This window comes from Pempheris klunzingeri, chromosome 1, assembly GCF_042242105.1.
Source record: "Pempheris klunzingeri isolate RE-2024b chromosome 1, fPemKlu1.hap1, whole genome shotgun sequence".
Taxonomy (NCBI): domain Eukaryota; kingdom Metazoa; phylum Chordata; class Actinopteri; order Acropomatiformes; family Pempheridae; genus Pempheris; species Pempheris klunzingeri.
The window spans coordinates 19,580,971-19,607,134 of NC_092012.1; the positions used below are offsets into that span (position 1 = coordinate 19,580,971).

A 26,164-nucleotide genomic window follows, 5' to 3' on the forward strand; every position below is an offset into this window, starting at 1 on the left:
CCATTTGCCATACCAAATGCCTTTTCCATTTTACCAGGGGACATCACCCACTATATTATACTGCGGGATGGACAAGAGCGGTACCGTGGTGATGAATACAGTTTCACTGATGTTCGTGGGATCAAGCCTCTCCAGGAATACAGTTACCAGCTGAGGGTGTGTAACCGGGCTGGCTGTACTGACAGTCCACAGGTACGGCTGCACGTGTGTTTGTGTATCACAGTGTCATGGCAACATTTTCTGTGTTCAATCACAGTATTAGCTCATTAGCAGTTTGTGTGGCTAACCTGGTGCTTATCTGTCCCACCAATACAATACCCAGTCAGCATCAGTTTTGGAGTTTTGGAAGTTTGGACCATTCCAAGCTGATACACTGACCTGGGTTGGTCTGTCTACTCCTAAAGTTAGAAATCTCAGAAGTAGCTGTTGAGATTACCAATAAGTGACAGGCACTGAAAAGCAAAACTTGCAATGCTTCATATGGTATATGGTATATTGTAGTCATTTGTTAAAAAAAAAAAAAAAAAAAAAAAAAAAAAAGCCAGTCAAATAGTCAACTAGATACTTACTGGATTCCTATTCTGAGCTATTTGATTGTCTCCGTCCTGCCAGCCGTCCACATAGAGCTCTCTCTCATTCACACACCAACACGCACTCACACCTTCCAAAACTGAACTGAAGCAACTCATTTCATAAAGACATTATTCCGCTGTATGATTATCTAATGGCTTCTCTAAAGATGGACTGAGCTTCACTGAACTAAGTACCACTTTATGCTGTAGTTCAGTTCACTCCTTCAATTTAGGTTGAACACCCTCAAAAAAAGCTTCGGTAAAAAGTGTGTTGGTGTGTGTGCATGTGTGTGTGAAAGAGAGAAAGGAATCAGAGAGAATGTTGCTTTACCATATGTCGGTATATTTCTAATGTTAATATTGTCAATTTCTTGTTTATGTTTTTTTTTTCCAAAACTCTGCTTCTTCACCACTTGACCAAATCATAACTCATCAATAAATTTGCCATAATATTGAACAGTGTGCTGGAGCTGCTGTTAGTGGACTCATCCCTTATTCTCCTACACACCTGTCTGAATACAAGTTTGTAAAGATGTTTTGTTCTGTCAAGGAGAAATTGAATGGACTTGCAACCTCCTGCTTCACATTGGGTAAACTTACAAGAGCCACCTTGCAGCACTTGTCTTCTGCAGGTGACCGCTCATCTCATCCATTGTTCAGCCGGTGGCCTTTCACATAAATGCCATTTTACCCCCTTGTAAAAGCCTCCTCAGATGCTGATTTCTAAACGTTGTTTACATCCTAATGCAGCTAGTCAGTTGTTCTGCAAGTGATATTTTACTAATTCTAAACCTCTGTGCGACCTTAGTTGTTAAGAAATTACAGATTGTGATGTTTCCACACTGTGTGAACTCTGTACAGTTCCCATGGTAGAACAAGTTTTTATTTAGCCATGTTTCCGCTCCCCCCCCCCTGTATGCGAGGCTCTGGATTTGCTGAGCCTACCTGATGTTTGTGATAGCGTCCATAATAGCTTCACACAGTACTCTCCCCTGCTATCTCTCTGGCTTTAGCCGAGCTGATATCACCACAACAATTAATTTCTCCGGCTTAGAGGTGATGAAAGCTCATGTTGAAAACTGTCTTTCTGGCTTTTTTTTAAAGCTAATTTAACATCTCATTATTTTGATGAGCACATTCTTACATAAAGACGAAGCCTGTAGATGTGTCACTGGAGGGATGGATGGAGGCATAGTTGGTTGAACTGGTTATGAGGGGTTGATGGATAAATACATGATGGATGCATTAATGTATAAAGTAAATGAAGGCTGGAGAGAATGAAGACATGGACGAAATAGGAATAGATGAATGTAGGACAGTGACAAAAGATGGAGTGGTAAATGATCAGAGAGATGAAGAGAAAGACAGAATGTATCAACATTATTGTCAGCTTTCCCATGTATGTATTGTGCATAGTGACTCTGTTGTAGGCATTCTGTTTTTAAAGTTTGTAAATGTTTTGTATTTATAGTATATGTTGAATATTATTGTATTTGTCACTCTGGGTTTCTCAGTCATGTTACGTCACGTCTGGCAGGGTCCCATACCCTCGGTCAATACATATCATTGGATATAGGCTGACACTTGTAAGTAGCCAGTGGTCATTTAGCTAGTAGCGTTTAGGGTCATAATCATGTTGTAACTTTTTAGAGCCAATGCAGCCAGCCTGAGAAAACCGTGTGTCATAACAGGTTCATTAGTACTTAGCTGTGTCATATGCTTGCTCCTCACACTAAAGTGTTGGTGTTAGTGTATACAACCAAAATGTGCACCTAACATTTCTAACAGCATAAGCCAATAGTGTGACTCGATCTCCCATAGCAACAATATTTCTGCACGGAAGCCGACCCCTGGATCATCCTAGCTGGAATTTTTTTTCCATTGATCTGAGAACTACACGACCAACAGGAGAACTCTGTATACATGCACATGCCCTCCTGAAGCCATATGCAGTTACGCCACAAACTCAATCTCTGTCCTCCATGTTCTCTCTGTCTACCTGCCTCTCTCACACACATACATACAGGTTCAACAGCAAGCACACACACTCCCAGCTGAGGAGAGGGAGTGAGTTGGATTAGTTTGTACACCAGTGAAAATTGGCCAAACAGTCCCAATTATGGGACAACTTGGGCTAACCTAATACACCACTGCAATTACTTGGCATCAGCCCCCCCCCACACACACACGCACACACAGGCACAGACAAACAAACACATGCACACACAAACGCACACCTGCTGTGACAACAGAAGGTGCTGATCTAATACGGTTGGTCACTTAGAGAGGGAGGAAGAGCGATTGGTCCTCCTCTGTCTTCGAATCCTTTTTGTCCTGTTCTCTCTGCTATTTGTCTGCCGTCATTCCCCTGATCTTAACGCCCCACTCTTCAGTTTCTCCTGTTGTGTCTTTCCTTTCTTAATCTCTCTTATCCTCACTCCTTCCCACTGCCCAAGCACCAGTTTCTCTTTTACAGCAGCTATCATCTAGTGTCCGACGTTCCCCCTTCTCTCTTTTCTGTATGTCTCTCACAATCCCATTTTCCTCAGTGCTTCTAAGTTTCCATTCCTTTGTGTACAGAAAGAAAGTTTACATAAATAGTATCCTAGCAAGGCATGCTTTCATGTGTGCAGCTTTTTATTACATGTGAGGGAAACGTTAGCATCTATGTCTGTATATGTTTCATACATATAAAGTTGTTCTACTAGTAAGCTAGTTGCACCCCAAAGAGAGCCTAGATTATCCACATTTGGCATACTGTTCAACTCTCGGTCCAAATTTCTCTAAGTCAGCAAAATGAAGTAAACTTTAAGTTTACTGTATTTAGGGTACACTTACAACCAGGTGGTTATGTGGCTTTTATTTTCTTTATGTTTGAACAAAATCTTGACAGACGTCTGAGTTAACACCCCACTGAAGCACTCACTGATTGATACTACACTTTCCCTGCATCTTCCTTATCTTCTTATTCTCTGCCGCCTTTGATGTTTCCTCTCTTCCACCTCTTTGTGTTTGCGTGTGTATACGCTCATGTACCAGTGTGTGTTTATGTGTGTGCACGTGCGTGTGTGTGTCTCCTTAGTTGTAGTAGCAGTACTCTAATTGCATAGCATTGTGTGGGACAGGTGGGGGAAGTGCTAGTGACAGTCTATTAAGGCAGGATATCCCTGTTGCCATTAGCAGCAGATTGCCCTGTGATTCTGTGGTCTGCACATTCTCCTAGCGTTCACATGGGGCCCACAGATACTACACTAGGAATTTACAATAAGATGGTCACTCACAACACTGTACTAAAAAGCAGGATTTTTTTCTTTGCATGGCCTGAGCCTAACGGGGATTGCTAATTGTTATCTCCGTCAGGCACAAGTCTGGAGGTGATCATGCATTTTGGTCAGGTGTGTGTCTGTCTGTTCAGAGCTAATCTCAAATACTGCTAGACTCATCAGCTTAATATTTGTTTCTGCACATTCATGCCTGTACAGTATGCTAAACGAACTCTTGTGGTTGTGGTGATTCACAATTTTAGAGAAAAAAGTCATCATTGAATGCTGACTCCCCACTTCTCTAAATCCAGTACAAACCCGCCAGTAGGGGCCCCAAGTGATCAACAAGTGCTTCGGTTTGACATCACAGAGCAGAAGGCATTCATGGCTCTCGGCTAGGCTAAAAATTCTCTGCTGCAGCCCACATTTTGACCTCTGTCGTTGCGCAAAAACTGACATACACGGAAAAGTTTGGTCTCATTTTGAACCAGAGAGACAGCAGATTAATTCCACAACTGATATGTTATTATCCACTAAAGTTACGCATGATATGACATGAATCCCTGTTTCTGTTCTCTGCTGTTCCCTCTTTGATGCCATCTTGACTGTAAGCGATACGGTTTTAACAGATAGTGTTTCCCCTAGCTGTGCCCTCCTCAGTAGGATTAGGTGTAGCAGAAATCGGCTGGTAGAGACCTGCACTCTACTCTGCTAGTTTTGTTATGGTTTTTCTTTTTATAGCAGTAATAGTTGGTAATACTATTCTTTGGAAGCCCAACATCCTGTCATAATCAAAGTGCTTATTGCAGGTTCCAGTGTTGGTTCTTTGACATGAAATGTTAAAGTGATGGAGTACGTGGAGTAGGTGAATTAAGACACGATATACATGCTGCTGTCAGAATAGGTGACAGAGTAGTGTTTTAAACAGAAAACCTCCACTACGGAGGAAGAAACTGCAGGCCCAATTTTCATGAAATTTGGTGGAAGTAGTAGTCAGGGTGTCGGCCAAGGAAGAACCCATTCAATTTTGGAGCTGATCTGGATTTGAATCACAACAATCAGTTAATAGCAGATCTGGACTTTTGGCCTTGGCAGATTTCTGCACTCTATGAGTGCCCTTCTAGTACTGTAAATATAACTATATAACATACTTTGGCCCTTGCATTCAGCTAGTTTTTACACCAAATTACATTGTTCACATGGGTCTTCCCCATGTGTCAAAGGGCTCTAGGAATAAAGTATATAAAGTTAAAAAACATATGAATATGGTAATAGTACATTCATTATGGACAAATACAAGAGCTTATTATGGTGTTACCTGTATATACTATTAAAACATGGTTTTCTCCTGCAGGTTGTGGACAGTTTGTGTCAGTGAGCAGGATGAAGTTTGTGGCTGTAGGTTGTAACATAGAAATGTGTTGCTGTTCACGTTTTAGCCATCTTTCTGTTTTATTTTCTTGGAGATAAATGAAGTCACAAGCAGACAAAGAGAAGCCTTGAATTTGGATGCAGTCTTTTTATTGGGTTGTGATTGTGTTAATTACATCCATAAATGATCACAACAGAAATCCATCTGTCATCCACATCTTTTACATTCTGTAAAATTATTTTATTTGTATTTTATATTTTTGTGTTGTCTTCTGTTTGTGTCTGTGTTTTTGTGTGTGTTTAGGTGGTGGCAGTGACAGTTCAGGGAGTCCCAGAGGGTGTGCAGCCTCCAGTGATAACAGCTTTAAGCCCCTCCTCCCTCCATGTGAGCTGGTCTGAACCCACTCATCCAAATGGGATCGTACAAGTGTACCACTTGAACCAGACTGGTGTCGGAACCATATTTACACACAACGATGGGCACAGAAATTATACAGTGACTGGTAAGATGCACAGATTATGAAATAACTCACTTCTCAACTAATTTTACTTCCTCACCCTCTCTCCTGTTTACTGTTACTGTTCTCCTGTCCTCCTCCAGTTGTCCTCTGATTAACCTTCCTTTTCCATACTGTATTTTGCTCTCTCTCTCTTTCCCTTTCTTTTCTTACTCCTCATGTTCCTGAACTCCTCACTTCTTTCTCTGCCTTCTTGCCTCCTTACCTCTCACTCCACACATTCTTCTTCCTCCTCCTCCTCTTCTCCTCTCCTACCCCTCTGTACTCCTCTTCCTCTCTGCCGTAGCTGTCCACACCTCTTCTCTCCTCCCCCTCCTCTGTTTTTCCTTTGCCATGCATTTATTTATGTATGCTGGCTTCTGGAAGCCATCTAATGACTGAATTTACACTTGATTCTCACCACCCTCTCCGTGGCCCAGTCCATTACTCAGACACTCTGACAAAGTTTACAGACACACAAGGTAAGGCTCACACACCTATAAACACACATGAGAAAAACACAAATTAGTACACAAACAGCACAGCAAAAGTAGAACCAGTGCTTGTCTTAATATTGCAGATCAGCACAGAAACATGGTGGTGTCAGGGCTGGGTGATTTGTGGGTCTTGTTTTATCTACCCTGAGGAGGAGCTGTGTTTCTGGCCCTCTGCCATCAGTTACAACACACACACACACTTACACATGCAGACACAAACACTTGCATGAAGCGTTGTAAAGCAGAAGTTTGTTTTGGAATGGAACATTTAGAGACACAAGAAAAAAAACATTAGAATATTATCATAGTAGACATACTTACCCACTTCTGGATTTTGATTAGTTCAACTTTTTAAAAACTGAGTTGATTTTTATGCATTCGTTTTTTATGTAAAGAAGAACCAAGTGATGACATCTTTTGAAGCTGAAATTCAGTGGCTCACAGCTCCTCTGTGCTCTGTCTTGGACTCGAACCAGACATCGGCTTTGCCAGTAGCCAGTAGACTATTCCCACGGTGCCTGTGGTTGGCTTGTATGGCCAGGAGTTGTGTGCGCACGAGCATGTGTGTTTGTATGTGAAGGCATGAGGCAAAGCAAACAATGCCAAATAGAGATGGTAATGTGTTGTAATACTGTACCAGCCCCATGTGCCAGTGTAAGCAACCAGCATGCATGTGTGAAATTCCCCTGTCCCCCTGTGAGACACTGGAAAACCCTGCATATTCAGCCAAAACCACTATTGGGGCAGTCACTCTCACTCTCTTTATCTTTCTTTCTCTCTCTCTCTCTCCCTCCCTCTCTGGTTTCTCCACATTGCAGCTGCCTTTGCTGCAACACATGTATGTGCTAAGAATAGATTCCTGTGTTTCGATGTATCGCACTCCTGTGTTTTAACAGTAGACACTTGTTATTGTAAAACAAAAGACTCAGAAATGGATCAACTTTTTATGGCCACTACAGATTCATTAAAAAAAGAACCTTAGTGGTCCTAAATTGCAGATCAGCTCAGAATAGTCATATTTACTGTTTGTTTAATGACTTTGAAAATGGGCAGTAGTTTTCATTTTCACATATTATTATTATTATATATATATATAGATAGATAGATAGATAGACACCACTGAACCACTGAAATAGTTCCATACCACTATGTGCACATGCATATTGAACCAATATGGGGGGGACTGAGGTGGGGAGTAACCTTAATAGTAAAATTAGATAAAGAAGTAGAGATAAAGATTTACGCAAACCAAGGGACTGCAGATACACAGAATTTTTCTTTAAAAGAGAGTGAAGGAGAAAAGGGATAAGGACTGGGGCAGATGAAAAGATGGATGGATGTATCTAAGTGTTTTCAATGAAATATGAACAGAAATAATTGCTGTGCTACTCCCTCATCCTTAATGTTTAATACGCCATTATTCATCTTCTCTGCATCTCTGACGGTTCTCACCAGTGTTAGAGACAGACACTCTGAGCGCTCACACTACTCGTTTACTCAAACCTCTGAAACTGGAGAAATGTGCTTTTTATTAGCTACAAAGATGCAGATTTTTATATTGAATCACTGTTGCAGTGTTGTAACTTATTTGATGTAATGGAGCCTTTTCAAAATCACGAGGAATTCATTCATTAAGAAAAGCTCATATAAAGTCATATAAAGATAATATAATAATACTAGTGTTGTCATTATAATTATGGAACAGTTACAGTAAAACAGTCATTCTAACTGAGAGTACCTGTTGCTTAATAATAAAGATATACAAGCACAGTGTTGTATACATTGTTCCAAAATGTCACCTCTTAGGCATTAAAAAAGAAGGACCCACTGATTCAGACATTTTAGACATTTGTGGTTTGCTTCAGTCCAAAAACATACTTTTACATCTTGGAGACAATGCCACAAAAAAACACATCTGTAACACTGCCCTCCTATAAATGGCATTTTGTCACTTCTGGCTGAATAGTTAACAGTGGGGCACTGAATCACTTCATTGTAGTCCTGCAATCAGTGTTAGTGTTACAAATAGTGTTGTTGATACTAACTGGTGTTAGAATGAAAATTCCCAAAGTAAGCAGCTGTCTCTATGATGCCTGAATCTAAAATTGTAAAAAACTCATTTGTTGCTTCTACCATTTCCTCTTTATCAATGATTTGCCTTAGGAAAAGCAAGAAATAGACTCCTTATTAATAGCATTTTTAGTCGTACTGAAAAGTGACACTTCATAGAAAGAATTAAGCATTACTTTACAAAGACACCCCATGTGAATCGATATTAAGTATTGCTATCATTAGCTCACAATGAATTATTGCCTGCAATTATATAGATTATGGCATTAATCATGTGTTTAATTGGTCTTTTGTAGGCTCATTATTAATTCAGAGCAGCAGGGAATAGAGTATGTTCTTTTATTTATTAATGTGTTTCCCCCATAGTCCATGCTCTGATTGGCCCCTGGTACAGGTACAGACATGTAGACAAGGGAAAAGGAGGAGAGGAGCTGGACTGAACTTGTCTTTTCATGTATCCATCCTGAATCTGTCTTTCATGAGAAGTGTCAATGTTACAGTATATAGAAAGAGTCTTTCATCTAACTAGTGACTACAACCGCACTCCAGCTCCTCATGAATTCTGCTTCCAACTTTTAAAACTAAAGCAAAGGCACAGGAGTTAGCGTTGTCAAGAGATGCATTCAATATTTGCATGAGAGATGTTTTTTGATGTTTTCTGGCCTTGTCCACACTGAGATTTGTGTATGTGTGAGTTCAAGTCAGAATGTGTGTTCTTATGTGTTAATCCGTGCTCGTGCAGTTGTGTGTGATTGCTGTGCATATTTTGCATATGTACTGCATGATAAGTTTTACCTGCATGGTTGCTTTCTTAGGGTTAGCTTGCTCAATGTGTGTGTGTGTGTGTGTGTGTGTGTGCCTATGTGAACTTGATCTCATTGTTCCATCCCAGACGGTCTCTGCATTAGGGAGCCACAGACAGGAAGTCAAACTCTTAATAATTTAGGAGAGGTGTTATCAAAGCTCTCCTCTCTCTCTCTCTCTGTCTCTCTGTCCGTCTCTCTGTGTCTCTCTGTCTCTGTTCTTTTTTAGTTTTTCTTACCGCTTCTTTTTTTCTCAACACTTCTAGCCTTTCTTGTCTTACGCTTCATTGTACCAAATCTCTTTTTCCTATCTTATTATTTCAGCCTCTTCCAGGTCTTTCTCAGCCGTCCTCACGTTTCTCTCCCCTCTTATTCTCCTGCCTGGCTTTCCCACCTTCTCCCCATCTTCTCTTTCACCTCACCATCCCATTTCCTCTCTCTCTCTCTCTCTCTCTCTCTCTCTCTCTCCTCTCTCTCTCTCTCTCTCTCTCTCTCTCTCTCTCTCTCTCTCTCTCTCTCTCTCTCTCTCTCTCTATGTGGTATATCAGGTATCTGGCGTGGTATTGCGGCCTGTGCCCATCATCCTATCATATCCTCTAATGCAAACAGGGAACGGCATCCTGTCAATAAAATACAGTTTTAAATCAGTTATTTTTACTGCACCACAGCAATACACACATAAACACACACACACACACACACACACACACACACACATAACAGAAATCCACAACATCAGTCTCACAATCCTGTCTCTTGCCCCTTGTCTCTTTCTCACAAACAGTCTTCTTTGACTTTTTTGTTGAATGTAAGCACCAACTCTTTACGTCTTGCACAAAAACACACTGATCTCCACTGTGTCCAGCTCTTATGATGACAGTTACAGCCTTGTCTCACTCTGTGTTAGTGAGCCGCTGGCTGCTCACATCAAAATGCCCTCCACCCATTTTTCACTTCCCGGTGATCACTGTTAAAATGATTGAAGCTTCCTCTGTCTTTCCATAATCAAGCACATAAGCACACGTGTGTATGCGCACATACAGGAACGCACACACTCTCTCTCCCTCTTTCTGCTGCGCACTTACAAACCATGGTAGACGGTCTGCAATTCCTTCAGCAGACCAACACTGCCCTCTTCAGGGGTTAAAGGTAATTTGAAACACACCAAGACACATGGAAGGTGCCTGTGTGTTTACATCCATTAGCACATGCACATTTATTGGGTGAAAAGTTTGTTTGTTTTGTTTTATCTTTAAAATAACATGAGACGGAGCGGTTTGAGACTCAGGTGTTGCATGTCTGTTCTGGTTTCTGACCTTGTGGTTCCTGTGGTTTCTGACTGTGTCGTACTGCTTTCATGTCATAGAGAGCAGAACTGATGAATCAACCTTTACAGGCACGTTCTCTGATGAGTCCACTCTGCTTCTTGACCTGAGGTCAGGCTGCAACTACAACACATACGCAACACTTCAAAGCACTTTTACTGATCTCGTCTGTGTTTTTTTAATTTTCATAATCTTTGAAGCGATTGGCACATAACTTCACTGCCTCACAAAATTGTCTATGTGTGGTCAGCGTTCGATAATACAACACAGTCATTTTCCCCTTTTTCTAGCCCCATTCGTCTGTCTGTACAGAGGAAAATGTGGTGAAGGGTTACTGCTTTATTCAGTGTTGCAACAAATGACATCACTTGCAGTGTAGATATCATTCATTATGCTAGAGTGGACACACACATATACACACGCTTAGTTGCACAGTTAAATAGTGTAACAGAGCCTTACGCATCCACCCTAGTACTTTCGTATGGCTGGCAGATTTCCTTTATTTAACCCAAACACAGGGCAACATTGTGAGAACATTTGCACACACACACACACACACAAACGCACACACACTCAAACACACACATTGATCAGAGGTTGGGTTAAGCGTGGCAGGCTGTGAGGCATGTTAAGCAGGCTAAGCAGTAGAAAGAGACGTGAGGAAACCGCGGTGAAGCACTCCGCTGTGCATTAGACTGTTTGTGTGTGTGTGTGTGTGTCTGTGTGTGTGGGTACTGACGTGCATATAGCAGCTGAGATACACAATAGGGTGTACTACTCTGTCTCCAAATATACACAGTTGGAAACACCAATAGATCATTTAGATTATTAGCTAAATTACATTATGAAGGTGTTGATTTTACATATAGTACAATTTGGGTTTTTTTTTTCATTAAAATACAGGTGTGATGCTCATTTGTAATATCAGTGACATTGAATTCAAGCTCAAATCTGGTGGTTGAGAGTCCTGTAACGTCTATTTGCCCTTCAATACTAAACATACAGAGGGAGAGCTATTAAAAAAATGCTTATATATTGTAATTGCTTTTCCTGTCTGTTGAGGATTAGCTTCAAGTATACATTTATGCAATGACAAAACATATTATTAGGTATGAAAAAAATAATCATGCTGTAAAACAGTCATTGTATCTTAAATCTAAGATTTAAGGCAGAAATAAAGAATTCAACACACCATATTATACAATGCCAAACCCTGTTTTTGCAGTCATCCTTTTGAAATAAAGTAATTTTCGAATTTGATTTGTAAGCTGTTGTATGCTGTCAGCTAAGTGGATGACCATAAAACATCCAGTCAACCCCCATGACAACATTAAGGATTTGCATCAATCCATTCATCCTCATCCATCCAGCTTACATCAACTACCAGGCAGAGAGTATATCAAAAGGTTTTCAATCACCACAAAGTAATTCTAACTCAAGGATAACTTTGTTTAGGTAAATGTAAGATTTTTGGCAACTTCCAGTATTTAAATCTTATTATAAAAGGTTCAGTATCACACCAGAAACTGATTTCCTGTGGTTGCAGTTAAAGGACCACTCAGTCACTATATGATTTCTTTTATACTGCATAGCGGGTGCCTATAAATAAATCATGTCTGGACGCTGTAGCCTAAACGCATACCGAGGTATCATAATTATCATAGATCAAAAGCTGATGACATTACAGCGTTGGACCGGTCCTATCCCATGTCAGTTCCGCGGCTGCCCATCTTTACGTTGTTTCATTATTGAGTTATGGCATGCATAATTTAACACCGACAGATATGGATCCATCCGTTGAGAGACTGTGGAAAGAACAGAGGGAGGGAGAGTGAAATGGATAGAGAGAAAGGGAGGGGGAGAAAACAGTTGGGAAGAGAGCTAGTGATATGGGCTGAGCAAGCTTTCCTCTTTCTTTTTCTTTTTCCTATATTTTTCATTTTGTTGTTTGCCTTCTCTTCCTCTTTATCCCCTTGTTCTGTATATCACTCTGCCCCCCTCATGTTTAGAAAAACTCATCTGCATAGTTTATTGTAATGAGAATAAAAAAGGAGTCAAGACGAAGGAAAAGTGTGTGTGTGATTTTCCTTCCTGCATGTCCTTATAAGTGCTGTGATTTCATTAATACATGTCTGTGTGCTACAGGTTTGCAGCCGTACACAGACTACAGTTTTGTGCTGGTGGCCTGCACAGCTGTCGGATGCGGAGCCAGCTTACAGTCCACAGGACGCACCCTGCAAACCTTCCCTGCTGGTACACACACACACACACTCACTATCACATTTTAGGAACTCTCTGATTTCATGTAGTGATATTAATTTACAAATCAAGCCAGAGCTAAAGTAAATACAATACATTTGCACAATATTTGCATATATATTTTTGCTGTTTGTTGAGAGATTTCTTGCAAAAAATGTTACATAATTGATTGTTATAAAATTAACCGTAAAACTTCAATTGATTGTTGGACCCATAAGATATCAGAATTTTAAGAACTTGATTCTAATTTTGATGAGTAATGAAATTCAGCAACATTTCTTACATTTTGTAAATTGTTCTTATAATTTATTTTTGTCTGTGGCTTCCTTGATTTCTATGTTTCAAAGATTTTTTCTCCTTTCCCTCTCCGCTCCTCTCACCTCTCTGTTCTCCTCCCACTGCCCTCCTGTTTTGAATTGAATCCTCCCCCTCCTTCTTTGGTCTGTCTCTCCCTCTCTCTCTCTCTCTCTCTCTCTCTCTCTCTCTCTCTGTCTCTCCATCTCTCTCTCCCTCTCTCTTTCTCTCTCTGTCTCTCCTCACTGTTGACTACAGTGGGGCGAAGCCTTATTTTGTTGCCTGACTAAAATTACATCATGAATTTTTATTTATTAAAAAACTTCAATCAGGAGGATTTTTCCTTCCCTTTTTTCATCCATTTCTCTCACCTCCTCTCTGCCGTATATCTCGTCTCTCTTCTGTTTTGATCATCTCCTTCCGCATCTCTTAACCATCGTCTCCACTCCACTCTTCTTTTAGATCTTGTTTCTCCTCCTCTCAAAACCTTTGCATTTATCTCTTTTATTAGGTTTCAATATTTCTATTTTGTTTCATTTAAAGATCTCATTATTTTCCTCTGTGCACATTTGGACCGTTCTATTTACCTCATTTACCCCCGTATCTATTGCATCTTTCGTTTTTCTTCCCCACACATTCAATCTCTTTATTTATTCGTTATATGGATGCCCTCTTTCTTCTTTTTAAGCCTGTCTCCCTTACCCATCCCCACTCTCCCTTATCCTTGTGTCTCATTGTCCACTAAATAGTTTTAATTAAATGTTAATTAAACTCTCTTTCTGCACACAGGGAAATGGTTAAGTTTTAGTTAAGTTTATGTTGCTTTGCTTTTGGTTAGTTTGAAATAAGAAAAAGGAAACGAGAGAGACGCTCTCTTCCTTATCTTCTTTCATGCTTTGCATCTCTAGGTGTATGGTCAAGGCCCAGACACCTGATAATAAACATATCTGCCGTGGAGCTGTACTGGGATCAGCCATCCCATCCTAATGGACACATCTCCCAGTACAGACTGAACAGAGACGGTCACACTATTTTTACCGGAGGCCACCGTGACCAGAATTATACTGACACTGGACTCCTGCCAAACCGCAGGTAGAGAGCATGCACTCACACACTTTACACACACATGAATGCAAACGCGTGCGCTCGTATGCGCAAGTCACCTAAGCATAAATTCACTTCACTTGTAGCTTCATAGTTAATCATCCATTTAATTCCTAAATTTCCCTATTTGAGTGTGCAAGTGTGTGTTTGTGTGTTTATATCGAGGTCACCCTGTTTTAAAAGCTCTCCTATCTCCGTCCCATCCGTGTCTCTCTCTCAGGACTGCACTCCGTATATGTCTGTTTGTGTCATTTAATGAGCAAATATTTGACATGCCAATGACAGACGCAAACATTACCGCACACATACACACACGCATTAAAATCACAAATCAGATCTGGCTTTTGCTTACAGACAGCAGTGGAGCGTGGATTTTATTTATCTGTTTATTTTCATTTAACCTTTATTAATCTGTGTCTTTTTTTTAAGATGGATTTTCTGTTTTAATTATTGGAGTGTAAAATGATGCCCCCTCTCCTCCGCTTTCTCTCTCTCCTGTCTCCCTCTCTCTTCCCTCGGCCTTCTCCCTCCCGAGACATTTTCTCTTTACCCCAGATAGAATTCTTGGGATAACACCCTGCAGTACTCCAATCCCCCCATGTGTGTGAAAGAGAAAAAGAAAGGAAGGAAGGAAGAAGATAGGACTGTGTGTGTGTGACGTTTAATTTTCCCTAATTCCAGATAGTCTGCCAGAAGGCATTCCCGTCCTGACCCTTTGCTTCTCGTCACTTGTCTCACTTCCTATTCACTTCTTTTTCCTCTCACCTTCCCTCCCCTCCTGTCTTCCCCCTCTTACCTCATTCCCTTCCTCCTTTCCTTCTTTTCCCAATTTAGCCGTGCGCCAAGAATTACACAGGGAGCACCATCCCCATTATCCTGGCAGTCTTGTGTGTGTTTTTGCCCATTTGTGTGAGTGTGTACCCACGCATGCCTTTCTGTGTGTGCATGTGTCTGTGCGTGAGACTGCTCAAAGTGGCCATTGATTATTTATGACAATGTTGATTAGCTGTCACTTTGCTTCGGCTGCCCAGGAAGTGTCTAAGATGACGAGAGAATTAACCTATTCCCTCTGGCTGGCCCCGCAGGACACACACAAACACACACACACACACACACACAACCACAGCCAAACAGATGCAAATGCCCCACTCACCGATTACCTACCACACACACACACACCATTTTACTTTTGATATCCCAAGGCGGTGTTTACATTTAAGTAAATATCTTCAAGTGATGAAGTGTTTAAATTCATTCTCCCACTGAAACCGTATGCCATGATAAAACTCCCCATCTCACTCAGGCTCTGCCTCACTCTCTTCCTCTCATGATTTTTTCTTTCTCTTTCTCTCTTAGCTGTAGTTGGCATCTCTGAGAGGCATATTTATTTATTTTGTCTTCCTCTGTTGGCCTCTTTGTGCGTGTGTGTGTCTATGAGAGTAACATATGAGTAGTTTTAATACCTTCTCCTGACTGCGTTCTAACCCACTGCAGAGGTGCTAATGGCCTCCTGTTTAAAACACTCTGTGCAGGAACAATAACCCAACACCACCGCCTATTAATGCATGTGTGGCAGAGTTTATAGCAAATTAAAGGCTTTTAATGTTAAATGGTGGCCCACTTACACAGCTAATGTAGGCTTTAGCACCAGCCAGCCACACGCTCTTAAAAGGGAAATCTATCTTATGATGTCATGGCCGAGGGAGGTAGAGAGAGGGACGGGAGAGGCAGTGGGACAGATGAAAGGGAGAGAGTAAGGTGTATGACGGCGAGGGAGAAAGAGGAAGAAATACACCTCAAGTATATGAACTTACACACACACAGGCATGTGTGCACAGAATACGCATACGTTTGGACCTATTTGCAGGGGCTCCTTGTAAGAGGTCACAAGTTTTTAATATAATCATTAATTACAAGTGACAATGACATTGTCAGAAACAACACAGCCTAGTTGTTCTTAGTGCATGCTTGTAGAATAACTTTTTTTTTGATGAAGCGGATAATAATTTGGGAATGTGTAATATATACTGTTTTGTTTGAAACTGTCCCTTAACACTGTCTTTCCACGTATTCTTTCCTTTTTCCTTTACCCCTCATTTCTCGTCTTTTATCTCTTTGCTGCTCTCTCCACACCCTTCTTTACCCTGCCATCTCTTCAGGTACATGTATGAGCTGGAGGCCAGTACAGGAGGTGGGACGGCTATGAGTGACAAATATGTTATACGAACGCCAATCTCATGTCCCACTGGGATCCCACCTCCCCACAATGTGACCATGTCAGGCCCCCACTCCATCTCTCTTGCCTGGAACCCTCCTGGTGAGTAGTTATGTAAATGGTTAGATGGATGGAAAATGGTTTTGATTGGAGAGTAGTTATTTTGAATAGTAGGATCACAGATTAGACACTTTGTTTATGTCTGTAAATGATCACTTATATGTACTGAGGTGTGTTCTGTAGTACCACACAGTACTTAATCACGTGTATCTCAGCTTGCTCTCTGAAAATAAGTTCAAAAGCCTGTTCAAAAGTCAAAGATGATTTGTGTGTGCTGCTGTTTCATTTCAAAATCTAAATATTACATACAATTCAAACATTAAGACTCAAACAGTTTGAATAATTAAAACAAGTCGAGACTCCATTTTCTGTTTTTAGGAGCACTGATTCTTAAATGACAACTTTAAAACGAGAATTTATAGTTGGGAAACATCTCCAGAACCCGTGGCTCCGTAAACTTTAATGATTGCACAAACTTAACCAACCAACCAACATCTTAACCAAGATGTTAGTGGCATTGTGGGTAATTACATAGTCAGTAAGACTATTCAGCAAAACATTTTATCACAGAAGGCCTGAGACTAATCCCTAAAGATACACTTTTCACACTGCAGTAAGAGCTTTTCTAAATAAACCCAAAGAATAAGTAGAGATTTTCTTGTGATCACTACATTACTGCATTAATTGGGAAAAGAGTTAACATGATACATACAGAATCCTACTACAGTTATTTCCCAGATAAATGTTACTACGTGAAGTTATTTCACAATAACTAAAACTGGCCAGAGAGAAGATTTTCCTTCACGTGAATCACTTCTTCCCCTGATATGAGGAGATAAAGTGAGGGGTCAGACTGAAACAAAAACCCTGGGTAGTTTTCCATTCACCTTCTGGCCTCTCAAGACCTGGACACACATACACAGGTTTACATGAGCATACACTGAGGGCTGAGTTTCATGCTTATGGGGCAGTGATTGTCTGCCCTAACCCATCTATCATTGACTATTACCCTCTCATTAGGCTGATTTCCTATCTCAGAAGCTGCTTAGAGTGCCAACTAGCAAAGACACTTCACTTTGTTTTGTGTGTGGGTGTGGGTGTCTGTTGTTTCTCTATATTTGTGTTTATGCATGCATCTTTATACCTGTGTGTTTGTTTGAGTGTGTGTGTGCGTGTGTGTGTGTACGCGCTAATGTGTGTGCGTGCACGTCACTGTGGAGACATTTCCATAGGCAGGCCTATTCTATCGTCATTATGGGCTGATTTTAAAGGTGAGGAAATATCGGCTGGGTTCTCACGCTTGGTTAACTCCCTGAGCCCAGAGTCTGGAGTGTTTTCGACTTGCGTGTATAAGTGTATGTGTGCGTACCAATCTCTCTGACAGTGTGTCTGTCTGTGTGTGCGTACATGCACATGTGTTTGTGTCTTCATATGCATACATTGACTGCCAAAGCACTGACGTATGGCTATTAAAACGACATTTACTCTAGGATCAATTCCTCCGTTGTGGTGTTTGTGTCGGTCTTTGTGTGTGTGTTCGGGACAGCACTTTGTATGTGTGCATGGTTTTTGTTGTATGATAGTTTACATGTGTGTATTTGTAATTGTGGGCATTGTGTGCCAGAAATACATGATGGTAAATAACAGAGCTTAAATATAACAGTGGCGATTAAACCTCTATGGCTGCGCAACATACTGATCAAATGAGATGCATTAAGACCCTTTTTTTGTGTCTGTGTGTCTGTGTGTCTGTGTCAGTGTCTGTGTGTGTGTGTGTTTGTCTGTCTGTGTGTGTGTGTGCGCACGCCCTCACATATAAATATCCCTGTGTATGTGTTTGTCTGTGGACTCTGTGAAGGTGTGTTAATGCAGCCAAAAGTGTGCTCATATAAAAAGCTCCATGTGCTGAAGTCAGAGGTGTGTGTGTAGGTGCATGTGTGCATATGTGAGTTGGGGGGTGAATAATTGAAGTCTTTCATTTGTCTGGTAATCAGTTCGTTCTCGAGATATCCAGAGTTCATGAATGTTGAATAACCCATCACAATACAGTTGGCCTGAATTATGGAAAAACCTCCGGTGAGAATATTAACAAAGTCTAGGTGGGTGTGTGTATCTGCGCGGGTGTTTTTGTATGTATACATTTCTGTGTTTTGTCTGGCTGGGAGACCACAATGCCAGGATTTTGAGGGCAAAGTCAGTCAGTTATAAGACAAAAGTATGAGAAGATGTAAGCATACTTGTAGGATTTTTTTTAAATGCAGGTTGCAACTTGGTGCAAGACTTCCCTGAGTGAGCCTATAAATAGCGAATTTAAATCAACAGAGTTATGGTGTTATTTGTTTTCTGTAGTATTGTGTGTCAATTTTATTGTTTTTAGGCTCAGTGCTCTTTTTTGCAATTTGAGGAAGGCAATGTACCTTCTGAAGTTAAAATGTCATGCCCCTGTTTTTAAACATGGTTTTCTGGGCACCAAGAGGCAAATGTAGGTTATTCAAGTGAAAATAACTTCATTCATTAATATTTATATCTGTACACTGTCATTGATTTGGTGGCAATTAAAAGGAAAAACTTTTTCTACAGGTCCTGTCTATTAGTAAAACCTAACCCTTGTAGCACACTCTATAACACTTCTTTTAGCGTCAGCTTGATTTGTCCATTTGTGAAATGTAAAGTTTCATCATCCAGCTTCTTTGTTTCATTTCTAAATGGCCTCCAAAAGACATAACTAACTAAAGGCTATTTTCTGTGTCTCACTCAGCTCAACTCAACAGCAGTCAGCCTGTGAACTACAACATCCTGTTGAATCCAGGAAGTGACAGAGCCATAATGCATCGTGCTGGGAAAGATCTGCACCTCACTGTGACAGGTCTAGAGCCATTCACCACCTACTACATCAGAGTGCAGGCCTGTCAAATTGGTAAATATTTGATTACAATTATTTAAGTCTGAAAGATTTACTATCTGTAATAAGACAATTATTTGTGCACCTTTTAAAAGAAACTTGTGTAAATAAAACTGTGTACAAAGCACACTATTTGTGGATAACGTGCAGTTCTATTGAAGGCTTTGCTCTGTAACAAGCTCTATAATCGTGAACACAGTCCTCTTCAAAACTGCCCTCTGAACTTTGCATGAACTTTCACAGTAAGGAAGCCAGTTAGATTCACAGTTTGAGGGTGGGTAAAGCAGCTAGATTCATTCTCCGTAGCCAGTAAAGATGGCCAAACAAAGTTAAATCCAGAGAATGCTAAAGACCCCTTGTTAGATGCATCTGATCATTCCCATGTACTGCATCACGTCATGTGAGGGCTAAGTAGACCTATGATGCCATCTGCGGCTTACCAATCATTACACAGAGATATTTAACTGTATCAAACAACCTTTTCTCTGCTGGTTTAGCATAGCCCAATTTAGCTTGAAGGTATATTATGTATCTCGTTTGTTCCATAAATGAAAAGAAGCAAATGCACTGAAGACATGTTCTTAGAAATGTTTGGATGTTTGTGACAAATTGCTCCTGTTTTGCCCCCTGTAGAGGGTTGCGGGGTAGGAGAGGGTGTGCATGTTCGGACTTTAGAGACAGCCCCAGAAGGTCTGCTGCCCCCCACAGTAAAGGCAGCTGGAGCCAATGTCCTGGAGATCCACTGGTCACCCCCCCTAAAACCCAACGGACGTATAACATCCTATCATATATACAGGTAACATACACACAAAAACGCATATATACTGCATACACGCACAAATACAAAAAGCAAATGGACATGGTACATGTGATACACTGAGACAGACAACCAGTATCTTCTTCATTATGTCCTGATAAGGCCCCCATTTTAGAGGCATTGATGCAATGAGGTGCTGGAATCACTTCATAAATCACCCCACAGATAATTTTACTGAGGTCACATTTAACCTGAAATGAGTTCAAAGGAGCAGCCAAATTTTGCAACAGAGTTATAACTGCTCCATCAACCACTTTTTAATCTATTCTCAAGGTATGGTTATGTTATAGCAACTACTTGCTTGAGCTAAGGGAAAGATGATGGTTAAAAGAAACCATCACTGACCTTTGAAGGAAACAGTTTTAAAAAGTTATCAAGTTCCAGCTTAAGACTTTTTGGTGGGGTGTAACAACATAACAGTTGTAACAGTGATGCCTCATGATAATGGTTGTCACCATTTTAGATTTGCCTGTGTTAAAATGCATCATATCCCTTTCAGGGGATCTGATTCATTGGAGTGACCAGACCATAATGTCCCAAAACTGACAAAATGCATTTATCAATTCATGTGTTGAGATGTTAAGTAATTGTACACATCACTGATATACTCAGCCATTTGTATATTTGTTGCCAAGCTCTTAGCTTCATATATTTTCTTCCAATTATAAAAAGGCAATTTAATTTTGCCCTCAAAATCATATGTACTTCTGTGGAATGAACATACAATGTGTTTTATTTACACGTGACTACCTGTATGGAGCTCTGCAGCTTTATGAGAATGTGTATTTGAAGTGAATGAGTATAGACAAACAGACATAGAAACAACTACACCATACACAAATGTATTTACCTTAACATACAGAAAAGCAGAGAAGTTTTGGTGATTTGTCTTCAGGCAAATGGCTGCTAACCAATCCACACACTGTGTGTGTGCGTGTGCATCAGTGTGTGTGTATTAATACATGCTGAAGGTCGTGGTCTGCTTGTTGACCAAAGAGTGTGTGATCTGTATGCAGGGTCAGACCAGACTAAGCCCTTTAAGTCCTCAGGAAACACACATTAGCATAGCAGTTCACACACACACTGACACACCTAGCATGATCAGACTCAGGCAGACAGGCACTTGTATAAAATAGGAGAATCTCTCTCTCTTTCTCTCTCTCCCACTCACAACCGAGACCCTACGTAATCTCAGACAAAGGGGCTTACCAAGACATCAGGTTGCTTGCATCAGCCAGTGACTTACGTTTAAGATGTGATGTTACATTTTTTATTTCAGTTCCACAAAAACTAAGTATGCTTTTTCAATACATTAAAGTATACTAAAATATATTAAAATACTTTTAGATAGCGTACTTGAGAATACCATTGTTCTTTGTTTCAAGCATAGTTTCAGTGTGAAGTGTTGCAAATGCACAAAAGTAAAACATCAGTATACTTTCAGGTGCGAAAAAAGCCTTAAAGTATGCTGTGAAAATCTTTATAGCTATTTTGGTTGGCAAAAATGCATGAAAAATACTATTGTATCGATTATACAAGCTATTGTAAGTACAGCTTATGTGGTTTCAGTTCTAGGTAACTTTTAGAATACTTCATTTTAAATAAATGAAAAGTATTCTAAAATATTAGGAACATATTTTTAGAAATTATTCCTGGCGCTTATGTAGATGATTTTTTAAAGGAATAAACCATAAAAATTAACCAAGTATTTATTTCATTATAGGCGTCCTGTAGGGACAGAGGAGGAGCTGCTGGTTTTCATCTGGTCCAGTGGGCTGCTTGAATTTTTTGATGCCAGCCCTGCCCTGCGACCCTTCAGCTACTTCCAGTACAGAGTCCGTGCCCACAACTCCAAGGGCTCAGTTTTAAGCCAGTGGGCGTTAGGTCAGACTTTGCAAGCAGAGCCACAGGATATGGCCCCTCCTGCTGTCACACCCACCGGTGAGTTCATTGAGTCACATTAAAACTGGTTAAAATGTTCTTGGATTGAAGCACTGTAACAGTGCCACATGCTGTGCACTTTGACAGGTGCATACTCAGCCCATCTGAAATGGAGTGAACCGGGACAGCCCAATGGTCTCATTTCCCATTATAGACTGGTTTACAAGAAGCACCAACAGGACCCAACGCTCAACTCAACTGCTGTTACTGCTCTCACTGTGGAGGTAAATGCACACACACACTTTGGTGCAGACACACACAGTGAATGCTGGATGATGGGAGCATGCATGCATTTGTCTGTGAGGACATGTTTTCTGCTACTATTTGTGTCTGGTATAATTTAGGTGGAGCTGCACACAGCTGTAAAAACACAGTCTTTGTACTAATAATATGGCTAACATGCACAAAAACACAATCTGAAACATGTACACATTCCTGCACATGCAAGCAGTAACAAATAAATAAAGGCTATATGAAGAATACATATAATGTAGTGTGTGTGTGTGTGTGTGTGTGTGTGTGTGTGTGTGTGTGTGTGTGTGTGTGTCTGTCTGTCTATTGTCATTTGTGATGCATGTGAAGAAATTTGGACTCTACCTGTGGTGCTGGTACCATCTGTTTGCCAGTGAGGGGCCTGAAGACACACAAACACACACTCACTGCCCATGGCCTGCTATTCTCCAGGGCCCTTCCTGCAGTTCTGTACCATGCCTGATTCTCCAACATAGGGAATAAGAATAAGTGAGCCCCTTCAAACCAAATACACATGCACACACACAGACATGAGTAGACATTAACACACACACACATGATGTACATGCACACAAGTACTACTGTTAATGGCCATCATCTAGTCTAAATATGAGGTGGCAGCTCAGTACGCAGGCCAAGTTCATTCAAAACTGCAATGGGATATTCACCAGCAGTGGATCCTCTCTTTTAAAACTCTTAGTCTTTAAGACTTTCAGGACTCTACTTGCATGCAGTAGTTATCCATTTTTAAAAAAAAGGAGAGAGAGGAAGAAACAAAAACATGACCAAACAAGATAAATAGAAATTCAAAGATGACATTGAGGATAAAGGAGAGGGAAGACAGGAATGGAGATAAACACATCGATATACACACACTTAGAAAAAGGAAATGGGCAAAAGCAAAAGACAGAGAGACAGACTGGCAGAACAAAAGCAATACAGTTAATAGAGAAGGTAAGGAAAAAAAAGAAAACAGCAAGGATGAGCGAGACTAAACAAGAGCGTGGACAGATGAGAAAAGACAAGTGAAGGAACAAGAGGGGAGACAGAGTGATAGATAGGGAAAGAAAGGAGAGAGAGCTAAAGGAGTAGAGGAGGTAGAAGTATAGATCTATATTCTGTCCATACGAGTGGCCTCTTCTCCCTCTGTGACCTTTGGCTTGTCACTCATAATTAATACAAGATGTAAATGGAGACCTTTCACCTTCTCATTGATATGGAACACTCTGTGTTTGTGTGTGTGTGTGTGTTTGTGTGTGTGTGTGTGTGTGTGTGTGTGTGTGTGTGAGAGAGAGAGATTGTATGTGTGAGAGGCTCATTGACATGGCATAGACTTATTTTGGTGGCGGTCATTTGTCACACGGTTGCCTTTCCCACGTGCCCCTCATTGTTTACGAATACACAAAGAAAGTTAAAATGAGAAAGTTCTGAACAAACTTGAAAAGAGTAGTCAATATAGGATTTTTAACATGTGACAATCTGTGACAACGATTTTTGATATATTGGATAGACGTTGGGCAGCACGGTGGTGTTTAGTGTTTAGCACTGTTGCCTCACAGGTTCCAGGTTTGAATCCACTAGCCGGCAGGTTTTCAATCATGGGCCTTTCTATGTGGAGTTTGCATGTTCTCCATGTGCTTGTGTGGGTTTTCTCTGGGTACTCCAGCTTCCTCCCACAGTCCAAAAATATGCAGGTCAGGTTAATTGGTGACTCTGAATTGTCTGTAGGTGTGAGTGTCTGTCTATGTGTTGGCCCTGTGATTGACTGGTGGACAGGGTACGTCTCGCCTAATGTCAGCTAGGACTGTCCGATCCTCAAGGATAGGTGGTATAGACGATGGATAGATGGATGGATAGATGGATGGATAGCTGTTTGATATCTTAAAGGCAAAATAATTTGAGGTTTAAGAGACAGACAACAAGCAATCAGTTACAAGGATGACTATGATGACCTATGCTGCAGGGAAGGAGACATTGTGAAACAGAGATAAATGTCCATTAACAGTCATCAGTTAAATGCAGTTTTCCATTATTAGGACCAGCGCAAAATGTCTAGGTTCTTTTCCAGACATTTTTAAAAACGAAAATTCTCAAACTCTCGTCAACAACATATACATGCATACAGATATATATTTTTGTGATATTTATAAATGGTGATAAATAGGGTTTAGTGAAACAGGACAGGGCAGACCTGTTTCTTGAGCAAAGATTACAGCTAAAACATTGGAGAGGTCACACTGAAAGAGATAGTGGGTGGATATCATCGATAAATGAAAAAGCTATAGCACACATGATGTAGCATACGTCCTGGTTCAACTTCGTGGGAGCTGTAGTTTTTTTGAATGCTCATGAATGAATTTTTATTTAGAATTATTAAAATCACAAAGGTAGTAGATTCTTATTTATTGTACAATAAGGCCTTCAAACCACAGGAACATCTTTGTTCTTTCAAAGCCTTGAAGGAGAGATTGGCTCTTTTCTTTTCACTTGTATGCTTTATCCTCACCTCTTCATCATCATTTAGTTAACCCTTTTCTCTCCTTAATATTAACTAATCTACATATTCTCCCCTGCTCAAAAATTCTATGTGGATGTATTCTTTGTGCGTGTGTGTGTGTGTGTCCATTTGATATGTGTGTGTATTGATCTCAGGCTGGGCTGGGAACCCTGCTCTGTGCCAGCTTGGCTGATTAATGGGGTCGTCATGGCAATCGGACGGAATGAGGGTATGGAGCGCAGGCGGCCTGCCTCACTAGACCCCTACGCATCGCCTGGCACACACACAGTCTCTCTCACACACACACACACACACACACACACACACACACACACAAATTCACTCTCCATGCTTTACACCTTTCTGACAGATATGTAAGTCACTCAAACAACCCTGTCAAGTTGCTTCCTTCACATCGTGGTTCCCTTACTCCCCTTTTGCTTTACATTTCCCGTCATACTTTTCTGTCCTGCCTCTTCTCTCCTGTACTCTTTTAAATTTCTTCCTCTTCCTGTTCACTCTTTTTTTTCTTTTTCGCCCACCTCACTTCATCTTTTCGTTCAGTTCTTTTTTTTTTAATACAGGGCAATGTACACAGGGACTGTTTGCGTTTCCTTTCTGTAGAAAGCCCACTGTGCTTCTGTCTCTGGACCACAGGACATTCTAACTACAAAGGATCGCTTTTGCTTTCACCAAATTCTGACCAAGGGCTCTACCTTTGTTTCATGCACCTGCCCTCACCTCATGCCACCCTACAACCTCTCCTTTCTTCTCTTTCTTCTACCTTTCACATTTCTTTCTTTTTCCCTTGTCTTTTTCTAGTCACATCCTTTACTACCGTCCACATTCTGCCTGTTCTCTTGTTTTCTCCCTCCTCCTCCTTCTCCTCATACCCCACCCCCTCCTCTTATGGTCCAAGCCCTGTTTTCCTCTATACCCTCCCATTCTCTCTCATTCCTCTCCCTACATCTCTTTCCCCCCACACCCTTAATTTCCTCTCCCCTTCTTTTCCATCTGCCCTCTTCTCTTACCATCTTTACAACCTTCTAATACAGTTTCTACCTTTAACCCTTCTCTGCACCTCCTCAATCTCCTATCCTTTCCCTTACTCCCACCGCACCTCCTGTCCCTCCTCTAGTCGCTCCTCTCTCCTCCCTTAAATCTGTCACTGATCTTTTCTCCCTCCATCTACTTTTTAAATCCTCCTGCCTCCTGTATTGCCCCTGCCTACCACCTCCCTCTTTCTCCTCCTTTACTCTTCTGTCCTTTCCTCCCTCCCTCGGCTCTTCCAGATGTTACACTGTGGCCCTTGGGATCGCTGGTGAAGTTAGACCACGTGCATACGTTGCATGTGTGTGTGATACTATATGAGGCTTCATATGTCTGAATAAGGTCGCTTGTGTGCCTGTGTGCATGCATAAAGTA

At 40.9% G+C, this 26,164-nt stretch overlaps 1 protein-coding gene across 1 annotated transcript in view; it reads left to right on the forward strand.

The window, feature by feature from the left end:
- Positions 1-26,164, forward strand: part of ush2a (Usher syndrome 2A (autosomal recessive, mild)) — a 193,679-nt gene that overhangs the window by 145,375 nt on the left and 22,140 nt on the right. Inside the window, exons 66-74 of the mRNA XM_070832313.1 lie at positions 38-192; positions 5,511-5,709; positions 12,544-12,651; positions 13,860-14,043; positions 16,215-16,372; positions 19,089-19,247; positions 19,866-20,028; positions 21,773-21,990; positions 22,078-22,214. Of these exons, the coding sequence (XP_070688414.1) occupies positions 38-192; positions 5,511-5,709; positions 12,544-12,651; positions 13,860-14,043; positions 16,215-16,372; positions 19,089-19,247; positions 19,866-20,028; positions 21,773-21,990; positions 22,078-22,214 (1,481 nt within the window). The remainder of the gene's footprint in view (positions 1-37; positions 193-5,510; positions 5,710-12,543; positions 12,652-13,859; positions 14,044-16,214; positions 16,373-19,088; positions 19,248-19,865; positions 20,029-21,772; positions 21,991-22,077; positions 22,215-26,164) is intronic.